The sequence below is a fragment of the Protopterus annectens genome, chromosome 7.part1 (assembly GCF_019279795.1).
Source record: "Protopterus annectens isolate FY-2018-M chromosome 7.part1, PAN1.0, whole genome shotgun sequence".
Lineage (NCBI taxonomy): Eukaryota > Metazoa > Chordata > Ceratodontiformes > Protopteridae > Protopterus > Protopterus annectens.
In genome coordinates this window covers 300,178,951-300,190,978 of record NC_056740.1, presented here as the reverse complement: position 1 = coordinate 300,190,978, position 12,028 = coordinate 300,178,951, and the positions used below count along the sequence as shown (strand labels likewise).

The 12,028-nt window shown below is 39.1% G+C and overlaps 1 protein-coding gene across 3 annotated transcripts in view; it reads right to left on the bottom strand.

The window, feature by feature from the left end:
• LOC122807740 (laminin subunit beta-1-like) overlaps positions 1 to 12,028 on the bottom strand; it is a 2,263,691-nt gene that overhangs the window by 1,127,054 nt on the left and 1,124,609 nt on the right. For all 3 annotated transcript variants that reach the window (XM_044078727.1, XM_044078725.1, XM_044078726.1), the window contains one exon: positions 5,836 to 6,038. In XM_044078727.1, coding sequence (XP_043934662.1) covers positions 5,836 to 6,038 — 203 coding nt within the window. The remainder of the gene's footprint in view (positions 1 to 5,835; positions 6,039 to 12,028) is intronic.

Sequence of the window (12,028 nt, the reverse complement as noted above, 5' to 3'; positions counted from 1 at the left end):
ACATACCCAGGTTATGCATTAAAGTGGAATAGCTAACCACCCTGTGTAGTAGACATTACCTTACCAGTATTAGTCAGACAGGTGGATGACACACAGTCATCATCATTTCTACAGGTAGGGGGCACAGTGCCATGCAGCAGCAATGCTAGCACAGGTGGAAGGGAGAAGGGTGATGCCTATGGTAAGCAAGCACATGGTTGGGGGGTTGGGGAGTGCCAAGGATCATACCATCGGGTGATGATGTGGAGCTTCAAAGGGAGAAATGCAAGCCATGTGTACAATGTGTCCCTAGAGTGCGAGTTCCAGAGGCATGTCATCCAGGGGATGGCATAGCACATTGATGGTTTGCATGGGAATGGCAACATGGTTCCTGCTGTGGGGTACTGGTAGATAGATGGTGACCACTACCCCATGACTGGGCAGGGGAACATGCTCATTTGTGGGATACAGGGAAGTAGGCTTGTGTTGAACTGCAGGACTATGAGGGGGATGCCCAGTGGGGTGTGCCCATAGTGGAGTCAGATAACTGTTCTCCATGTCAAGTGACTGTGTATGGCCAGAGTGGAAGCCACAATAAAGCAAGATAATGTCAGCCATGTGCATAGGAATTTCCATGGCTAGGGGTGAAAGCTGCATTGGAGCCAGATGAAATTTGATCACAGCCTCATGAACAGCCACAGCAAGAACACATCAATGAAACCAGCCATTTGGTGAAAATAGCTGTGAACACCTGTGGTGTGGGACCATCCCCTACTTTGGCTATGGCATTCAGCTGTAAGCAGCCTCAGGGACACACTAATGGATGTCATGTGGATTGCTATTAACCACATTCCCTGTAATGGTTGGAGGTTTTCATGTGGGCCACAGAGGTCTTCTCATAAGCCACACAGCGCACTGTGCAGCTCTGACATAGTCTGATTATCATCTTTCTGTGCCTATATAACAAGCTAGCACATCCATTTGTTGAAAACTTGGGTAAGACCTACATCATGGAATAACTGAGATTCTGGCCACTGACAGCCAATTATAAACCTCTCCATCTTAGAGACAGTGCAGCCTTCAGATGCTGGCTGCATATGTGCTAGGTATCATGTAGGATTCACACAGGTGGGCATCTTTCACTAAATACAGGTGATGCTGTATGTCCATCCTGGGCTTCTGCAGTTCCCTCCACTGTGTTACTGTTCTAACAGTGACACTGTGTCCTTAGACTGTGGCCTGTGCACAACACCATCATTGCCAGCCACTGCTGGCATCAGGTGTGTGCAGATCTGTAGTGCCAAATCCTTGTTTACTGAAACCTGTGAAGGCATACATATGACATACCATAGTGTAAGAAAGTACATGCGTGACTTCCATCTCCATGCATCAAACACACTGCTACATGTCGGGAATATACATACACTATGAGCACATGCATACTGTGTGGATTAGGCTGTCTCTGCTGCAGGCCTAAGGTACCTATATGATAGAAATAGGGAATGGTATGTCAGAGAAAACTGTGCAGAGGTGCTAGGTAATATCTTATTGGAATGATGTCACATAGCTCGTATGGTGCATACTCCACAGATATATTGTTAGTTGTAACCTGTGCTGCAGGTGTTTGTAGTTGCAAGTTGCAACTCAGATATTTTAGGCAATGCTAATGCATATGACATTCATTATCTCCCTCTCTCTCTCTCTCTCTATATATATATATATATATATATATATATATATATATATATATATATATATAATATTTATATGTGTGTGTGTATATATATATATGTATAATAATATATATATGCATGGGTGTATATTATTTCTTTATTTGCAAACACACGCACACACACACACACACACACACACACACACACACACACACACACACACACACACACACACACACACACACACACACACACACACACATATATATCAGTATTACGTTTTCATGCATTACTTAAGGTAGTCCAAATCATCGACTGTTTCATGGTTGTTGTAAAAGACGTACTGTGCAATGATATGCACAATTGCTTTATTTCATAAGCATTGCAGTTCAGTCACATACTTCCATTGTAATGCTGGTAATAAATGTTCTGAATTGATAGCTTCATACAGTTTACTGTCTAGTCATTGTTTAAATAATTGTAATTATTATCATTATGTTCCAATGGCACAAATGCAGATTAGGGTACTTGTTATGCTTTTTCGGAGATTTCCTAAACTTTAAGAATGGCTGCATACACCATGGCATCAGGTCCAGTCTGGGGGGAAGAATGGGGGTTGTAGAGAGCCTTAATAAAAATCTATATTCACTACAAGAACTCCTTAGACTTTGAAACATTGATACATGTATCATCACAGCTGAGAGCACCAAATCAATGCAGGGTTTCAGTGCCTACAACATGTTTAGGCCCATACCACTAGATGAAGGCACTAGAGATGGGATGTCTCCATATTTGTAAAAAAAAACTTCACTTCTAGACTGCTTAGAAAATATAACAATCTTGACTTTCTCCCTGTCCATCTTACCTGTCCATCTTACCATTAGCAAGACCCTAACTACAGGACACCCGCTGTATCCCCCTCAGCCCATAACTCCTACCTAACTAGGATTCCCTAACCCTAGCCATTAAGTCAAAGACACATTTCTGTTATGGGACTTCAACTACTTCTCTATTAAATGAGAGATGTAACCATCCTCTAACAGGTATGCCCATGGATTTCTGGATTTCATCAGTACAAACTCTCTGAACCTGTTAGTCCATACACTAAGTGGTGATAACAGTATGGACTTAATCCTCACTGATATGGGATTGCAGTGATCCCTACCAATTTTAATTCCTACCCTGGTCAAATCAGACCACAAATGAATCACATTCACCTTAAGAATGAAGCCAGAAACATCCTCCAATACCTTGGTATTCAGAGATCATGTCAAAGCTAATATACTGAAACTGAGTGATGACCTGGTTAAATTCAGCATCCCCTTGCAACTCGATGACCCCATTGCTTACATGGAATCCTTTACTACCAAATTCTATGCACATGTTAATAGCTGCACAGATACATCTGTCCCCTCTGAAGTAAATATAATGCCAAATTCAAAAATAACCTAAAATAAACAGACTGCATAAAACAAGAAAAAACTCCTTGCATGCAAAAATAAATATTTCTCAAGATGCAAAAAAGGTCTTGCTAAATTTAATTGAGAACTCCAGACCCTGAGCAAATTAACCAAAGCCAGATACAAGGCAAAATAGCCACCCAGGTAGAGGACAACCACAAACACTTTTTTAACTATGTTAGAAACCTTAGAAACAAATTCTAAGCACTGCACAGAGCTTATAGAAAATGATACCTATACTTGGTCCCAGAGGATATAGCCAATCACATAGCTTAACTTAACTTTAACTCATCCTTTTTCCCCTCCCACATATTCAGATCTCATACCCACGTCTACATCCTTCCCTTAAATCCCCCATGAACAAGTTCTCAAGGCACTATCCAAGACCAAGGGCTCTGCTTCTATGGGGCCAGATAACATGCCAGGCTGCTTACTAGCCAGCATGAAATAGGACCTGTCAGACCCCCAGCAGGGGCTCTGCAATGTCAGCATCCAAACAGGTTTGTGTTGTATGAATGGGGACAGCAAATGTCACCCACTTGCACAAAGGTGAGGTCTCAGTCTGTAAGGCTAGGGGAAAAAAACATTATGGAATTAATAAATAAGAACATCAGTAACCTATAAACTCTCAACAAAAGACAGTTCAGTTTTTTTAAGTGCAGATCCTGCCTACTTAACCTGGTTTACTGCTTCAAGAAAGTTACTGAAGCAATGTATGAGGGCAAATCAGTATGCACTGCAGGTCTAGAGCTTACAAAGGGGTTCAACACCATCCTTTCCTCAGGTATCATAGATAAACTATCCCAGCTAAATTTTAATCCCTATGAAATTCATCAAATAGCAAATTAGCTCACAAACAGACCCCACAGATATGAAACTATGGTGGACTGCTCTACCTCTTCCAAAAGACCTGGCACGAGTGGTGGACCCCAAGGTTCTGTCCTTGGGCCACTTCTCTTTGGCATTTAATTCTCAGAGGTCAAAGCTACTGTTAAAGATTTATGACTGACCAGACTTGCAGAAGATTGTAAACTGGTGCCATCATAAACTTCCCAAAAGACACTAAGATCCTCCAAGAGGGCCTTTCCCAAACTTATAGTTGGTGTCAAAACCATCAACTAAAATTAAATGCCAAGGAATATATATATATAGTATCCTTCAACAAACAAGAAGTTTCTTGTAACTATCACATTCACAAAACACCCCTAAAATTTGATTCAGTAGTTAGGGACCTGTGAAACTGTGCAGACAATGAGCTGTCCCTCAATCTCCATGTACCAGCTATTGTAAGGAAGTCTTTATTACACAAATTATTACTAGGATATGGTGTCCAGGTCCAAGGGATGTGATCATTCCACTGTATTCTACACTCATAAGGGTGATCATTGAGTATAATGCCCTCTCTGGTATGTACCCATACAAACATCTATCAGAAACTGAATGCCCACAGTTCTTTCTTAATAAGAAAATCAAGGGTCTAAATCATAAAAGTTATGAGGACCATCTCATACAGGCAGTACCTGCCTTGTGCATAGAGCCTCAATGCATCCTATCCTGTCTGAACTATTGCACATTTAGAAGCCCTATAAGGTTATAAACACATGCTCAAGAGATCTAACTCTTTTGCAACATAAACAGAACATGTTAGAAGAATTAAAGATGTAACACAGAGAATACTACTTCTTTGGTATCATGTTTAATTACACATAAAACAAAGTACTTCTCTTACACTATTCAAGTATAATCTTGGTGAATGGATGGGTACCCACAAATTCACCTTTGGTTTAGCACCTTTGTCCTTCATGGATAGGGGCAACGTGTACATTTTCTACTCATCTCAAGAATATTCACACAAAATATAAGGGGTATAAAACTTCATGGGAATGCATGGCTAAGCTTCTAAAGATCCTCACAGATCAGTAGTCTACCAAGTACTTGTGAACCTATATGCTTTAAAACAATAGATTTAGTAACATAATAACAACCTCATAAATTATCCAACAACAGTCATTCTAGAATAATAATGACTAGATTAAGCAGCTTGTAAGTATGCAGGGTATAAGGGTACATGCATACACAGACACACACACACACACACACACACACACACACACACACACACACACACACACACACACACACACACACACACACTTACTTGTAATGGTCCCCGAAGTATGTATATAAATAAAATATAGCCTCTATTATTTATTACTCTACATGCTCAACAAAATAATACTACAGGTCTGGCAGTCAGTGCAAAGGATTAAGGCTATTAGCTGTTAACAAGCTGTTTGATCCAGAGTTTGATTCCACTTGCCTAACATACGACTTTTGTTAAGTTACTTAACCAGTGTTTTGGGGAAATTGGGATAGGCTCTCAGTGGTATCTTTGAGCACATGTTTAGTATGAATCCAGTCTAACAGGCCTATTCATATTTATAACATAACCATGCTATCAGAAATTTCTAAATTGTTTTGTTTTATTATTCACAGATTTTAGCTAGCTATTTAGTAGATATAAGCTATCATAAACCCATTATTATGCACACAAAGGCCTAGGGTTTTAGTACTTGTTCCAAAGAAACAATGAATATGGTACCATGCATGTATCTGTAACAGTGGCTATACACATATATTAACTTGCAAGGAATTATAATTTGCAACAGTTTCCAGAATTTCATGCATCTAGTACTGCACATAGGGAAATTCATTTTGATTACCATTCCTTCCACATCTTGCTGTACCCCCTCGACTGGGGAGCATTCTGAAGCATGTCCATAGCAGAAGCAGCTGCCTCGCACCACCAGCTCATACAAGGCATAGTAATATTTCTTCAGAACCTCAGGACGTTGGTCCAACAGATTGTCACCCAAAGTGTGCAACTTAGTGAAATTTATCCTCAAGTTTGTGATCCTCAGCAGGTCTGGAAATTAAAGTAAAAATAATAAAAATCTGTTTAGCTGGATGGAAAGGTGTGATGGCAAAGGGTATTGCTGTATGTAGTATACTTTTATATCATGCACTGGTAACACAGGATAAAGCTGTAACAACTGATGACTTTGTCTCAGAGTTTATGAAAACAGATTAGTGTGCTGTAAGATAAAAAAAAAAGTAATGCAGTTGTGGACAGTAATATTAGTTGGTGTTGCATGATGGAGACTCAGAAAACAGTATACTACAAATGAAAAATGCATTGGGGATAGCCATTTAACTTAAATACTTTCACAAGCTCTCACATCATATACCTCACAGGCAGAAAAAAACAGTAATGAAGTCAAAAGGGGTTGTTGACTATGACAGCTATACATAGTCCACATTTTATGGACAGTTTACTCAACAGTAGTGGAAGTGTTTCAATATGTGGTTAATAAAAAGTAAACAAGTCATGTCCACTCTCAAACAGCTTCCAGTGTTATATTTTATGTGAGTTACTATTGCCTTAGGTTATGTTCACAGTGAGGAACTTCCGTAAACTGAACCTAGTCTGTTACACCTGTCTGAAAAGCAGTTCTGTGCAATTAAACAGATTATATCTGCAGTAGTCTATAATCGGACAAAGAATAATACATAAATATTTAATGCATCAACCCATCCATCCACATGCATGACATTGATAACTGTGTTATTCAGATAAATGCCTTAAAAAATGTTCAGAGCTAGGTAACAACATCATAGGCTCGTTGTCATCTTCTACATGAGAAAATTTATATTGCCTACAGGTAAGCCATGCATCAGTTTTATTCCTCAATTTTCTTTAAAACTGGGACTAAAATTACTGGCTACACATTGTAGTGAGTCTAAAATTATTGAATACTCTGGAACAAGCTACCCATCTATGTCAAGCAAAATTCCTCATTAGCACTCTTCAAGAAAAATCTTGATGAGTGGATGGGAAATAGGAAATACACCCCGTGGATCACTTCTGTGGCTCTGCTCGACAGGGGCACAGGAAAATAACTTTCTTGGGTGGTGTAAGCCAGGGAACCTTGTTGGCTAGGCTTACTTAGGCCATTGGACCGATAGCCTAGTACCTACCTATGAACTTATGAATAGGCCATGCAGAGGTCTTCTTAATATGTTCATTACCTCAGTTGTTTTCAAGAAATGAAGTTATACTATGTTTTTTATGATTTCAATTTCTTTGTCAAGCCCCCAGTAAAGTATCAAGACAACTCAGTTCTTTGAACCTGATAATTTAAGATGTTTGCCACAATTGCAATTAGGCTTCATATGTTACTGTTTCAATTAATAATACCCATTTGTTAACCAGGCAGGCCCACTGGACACACAATCCCTTTTCAGGGATGACTTGGGAGCAGTGTCTGGTTAAGTGACTTGCTCAAGGTCACAAAGTAGGCAAATGAGGGCTGATAGAATCAAACCATGTACCACAGGGACTAAAGCTCGCAGCAAACAGCTGAATCCTTGTTTTTAACCAAAAATCAAATGTTTGCATTTTTAACTGGATCTAAGACCTTAGTCTTGCATTATCCCTTACAGTGGAAGCAAATTGAAAGTTGCTACAGAATCTGAGCCTCATTGATTTCATTTCTAATCTTTTGTACTTTGCTTATTTACTTGGTCTGGGTGCTTTGTTTAGTAATATAACTCACAGTAGTGAGAGAATCGTGAATTGCTGCAGGATATGAGCCTTATTTATTACACTTCTACTGCACTTTTCTGCTTGCATTTTCCTTGGTCTGAGACCTTAGACTTGTAGTATCGCATACAATAGTGAGAGACTTGTGAATTGCCGCAGGATCTGACATATATATATATATATATATATATATATATATATATATATATATATATATATATATATATATATATATATATATATACTTACACTGCATTTTTACTCTTTACTGATGGATTCTACTTTAACTCATCTCCATTAACATGTGCTGGGATGTGCAGCAGTGGTTTGCAGTTCCCTATATAGACACAGGCACCTAGAGTTATAATTTTCCATATAAAATATCCTCTGCTATTTTCACAAGTATCCAACTGAGTGTAGAGCAGTTAGCTTGCCCATGAGTAGCATTACCCCAAGAATATTGTTTTAGATCAATCCTAGGCCTCTCCTCCAAGTACAACAACTCCAAACCCTGATTCCATCACCCCTCATAGATCACAAAAAAGAGGAACCACAGCCATGGATGTGCACTTTCCTACTGTTTCTGTAGCCAGTGTGGTGGAAATGGACATCCTGAGACAATGTAATTGCCTCTTGTTTATTAAAAACCACAATATTCTTAAGCAGACTAACACAGTATGCAAGAGATGTTATTACTGTATGTCTTTTGAGGCAAGGCTCTCGCCTACAGACACTGATAAGTCCAAACAGGTTGCCAGTAACACACACACACACACACACACACACACACACACACACACACACACACACACACACACACACACACACACACACATACTACACCTACTGTGGATCAGACACAAACTCACATAGTGCGATCTACCCAAACCTCAAAGGCTTCCCATATACTGCCCTCAGTAACCTTCCAAACACTCTACAAAGACAACAGTCCCCAGGACACATGCAACCACATCTCACAATGTCTCAACCTCTAAGCTCTTAAGGCAAACTGCCACACAATCCAATAAACTGGTCATTGGAAACTCTATTGTGAGAAATACTGATGCCACCTTCTACAGGCTGAGCAATGAGTCAGTCAAAGTCAGTTGCCTATCAGAGTCACTATAGCACATGCTGTCAGGACATTAAACTACAAGTACTACTATGACTTTGTCACCCACGGTGGTGGTGCTGCGGTAGCATTGTCGTCTCACAGTAAGACGCTGTCTGGTTCGATTCTCAGCTAGACCGTCTTCTGCGTGGAGACATGCGTGAATGGGTGTACCTTCTTGGAAGGTTGTGCGTCAGGCCTGGCAAGCCAGTACATAAAAATCAACTGCCAATCATTAGCAGACCGGAGTTCCGCTGTGGCGACCCCTAACCGGGAAAAGCCGAAAGACACAAACAAACTACTGTGACTTTGTCATAGTCCATGTGGGTATTAATGACCTACCTCCCTGGACTGTATGAAGACAGATATGGTACAACTTTCAGATTATGTGTCCCAGGCAGGTTTGATTCTAGCGCTGAGCAGCATTGTACCTTCTCCTAAGATGATGCCACAATATAAAGAGTAGATTATTGACTTTTGATTATTATTATTATTATTATTGATTATTGACTTAGTTACTGGTGTCATTCTAAGAGTCAATAATGAGGAAATTGTGGCATGAATGACTAGGCTCAAAAAGGCTATAGGGCAGTTAGCACAGTAACCACCTATGATCTATTATCCTTCTGACCCATCTGCCAGATTTCTGTTAGACAGTTCTTAAGTCTTAGTGCCTTAAGCAGCATTAACTACAGCCTTTAATACCATTTCTCTGGCAGTTATTGCAGAGGATTAACACTCTGAGCTGTTAATGAGTTAGTTCCTGTAGAGGTAGAGAGTTTCATAACACTGCCCATCATCAGTAAATCAACTGAGACCACAAAATCATTTCATGACAAGAAGCTTTATTGTTCCAGGATAGTAGTAGCAGCTTACTGAGGTTACACAAGAAGCAAATCTAACATGGCAGACTACAACGACTAAATTAAAATACATGAAACAAAGCACTGGCCATCTTAAATGGCACCTTTTGGATTATTTTTCCAGTAATAATTTACACACTATGAACTGAAAGAAAATTAATACAATCATCATCTAGGGCTGGCTCAGATACTTACATTTTGGAGTGCTCATGATGTCACATGTAATAGCTTGTTACACAAACAACGGTGCATTTATTACAGTTCAAGTAAGAAAAATAAGGACAAAATACAATAAAAGACTGCATTTGTCTCTAATGCTTCTCCTAGGCAAGGAATGTCCCATAATTTGTCTTTGTCTAAAACAAAATAGAATTGTGTCTCCTTATCTAAACCTGCAACATGCAGTTGTAGTATAATGCTTTACAGAGAACAAATTTTTTCTAGCCTAACTTGCTAATAAATAATTCTCACAGAACCTAAGTATTTTATCTGGCCTAACTTGTTTAGAAATAATGCCTAGAGACTTGGAATGTACTCACATTTAGACATACAAAGCATACATCATGTTCTGAGGTCTATGATAACCTTGGCATATTGTGTAACAAGTCTCTAACACATAGCTGTGTATAACTCCTTAGGATTCTTCCATGGGAAAGCTATGTAAAGACTAGTGATCACTTCTAGCGTCACTTTGAAATAATTAATACTGTAATGTGAGGTCATGACCATGGTAGGCTAGTTTTCATATTATGGGGGGGGGGGGGGTTATCTAAGTTATTGTGAAGTATTTGACATGACAGATGTCACAATGGCTTAACATATGGGGATTCCCAAAATTTATAAAAGGGATTTGGAATTGGGTGGGTACAGTCTGTACACCAAACCATTTCTCTTTGCTTTTTATGGGGTCTAGTATCCTTAAAAGGTACCACGTCATGTCATCAAACTTCATTTCTGCAAATGCAAAAATAGCGAGTACTGTTTGCTGAAATTGCTCTTTACTAACAGCGGAGTTTGTTTTTTTTTTCTCTATTGTTGTGTGACCTCAGAGTTTTTGTATATATAATTTCAGGGGTGTAGGGGTTGTTCCCCCATATGGGGGGGGTGCATGGGAGCCTTCCCCCTGTAAAACCAAAATTGTTGAGTTGTTCATCCAAGGTGTTTTTTTTCATTCTCTGAAATTACCTTCAATGACTCAACATAAATCCCAATCCTATAAAAGACACCACTGGATGTTCAAACAAAAGAGGATATTGCCTAAGAACTTTAAGAAAACATCTTTGGTATTCTAACATTTCCTTGTTTTCCAAGGCAGACTAGGTATACTTCCTGATAGTATTTTTTCTTCTATGTACTTAATTTCAAGTAGCAACATGCAATCATAAATGAATGCCATTTTAAGGGTTCCTGGGCTGACAAAGCCCAGCCTGTAAGGAAAGTTCATTAATATCTGCTGGATCACTGGTGAGGAGGTTTTAAGGTCATAATTGCATGACTCACTTGAAAATGTTTCCACTTATGTTTTATGGGGAGCTCATACTCATCACATAAAAATCCAAAAGTGGCAAGTTCTATCTCTGTAATAATCTTTTGAGTAAATTAGGCCAAAAGTTGCACACTATGCCTGCATCATTCTTCCTGCCATATATTGTGTTCTCCTATCTCCAAAAATGGCTTGTATCATATTGCTGTATCTAGGAATCATGAATATGGACAATATTGTACCTTCCTAAGGCCTGAATAGCTTTCTGAGAGACATCTGTACAGTGCCAGCCCATTAACTAAATAGGCATTGCATTACAAAACCACAATATTCGTAGCATGGAGGGGCAGCCAAGTATCATTTGTACAACAAAGGGACTGCATATTCCTTGATATTAGGGATCCCTAAACCTCCTTTCCTCAAAGTGATATAAGAATTTTCTAAGAGATCTTTTGATACCTGTTGCCACGTTATAATTCATTATTTATTTACAGAGCCTAGCTAACTATGGGCTAATGGATTGGACAGGTAAATGAAGAAGTATATAAAACATCTTCATATGAAGCATCATCTGGAGAGCATTTATTCTCCTCATTAAATGAAGATGTAATCTGGACCATGAATACACCATAACATTCATTTTGGGCCATAATCTAGCTAAGTTCCTATTAATCATATTTAAAATACTTGAGTGAAGCTCCATACAGATGCATTATTTGGATATAGTGAACTGTTTATAAGGAAGAGAGAATGTCTCTGGCATCAATTCTTTTGCTACCAGATTAGGTGGAAAATATCTCTGATGTGGTTATGTTAACTTTAGCCCTGACACCCCCTGCAATGACTTAAAAATCTG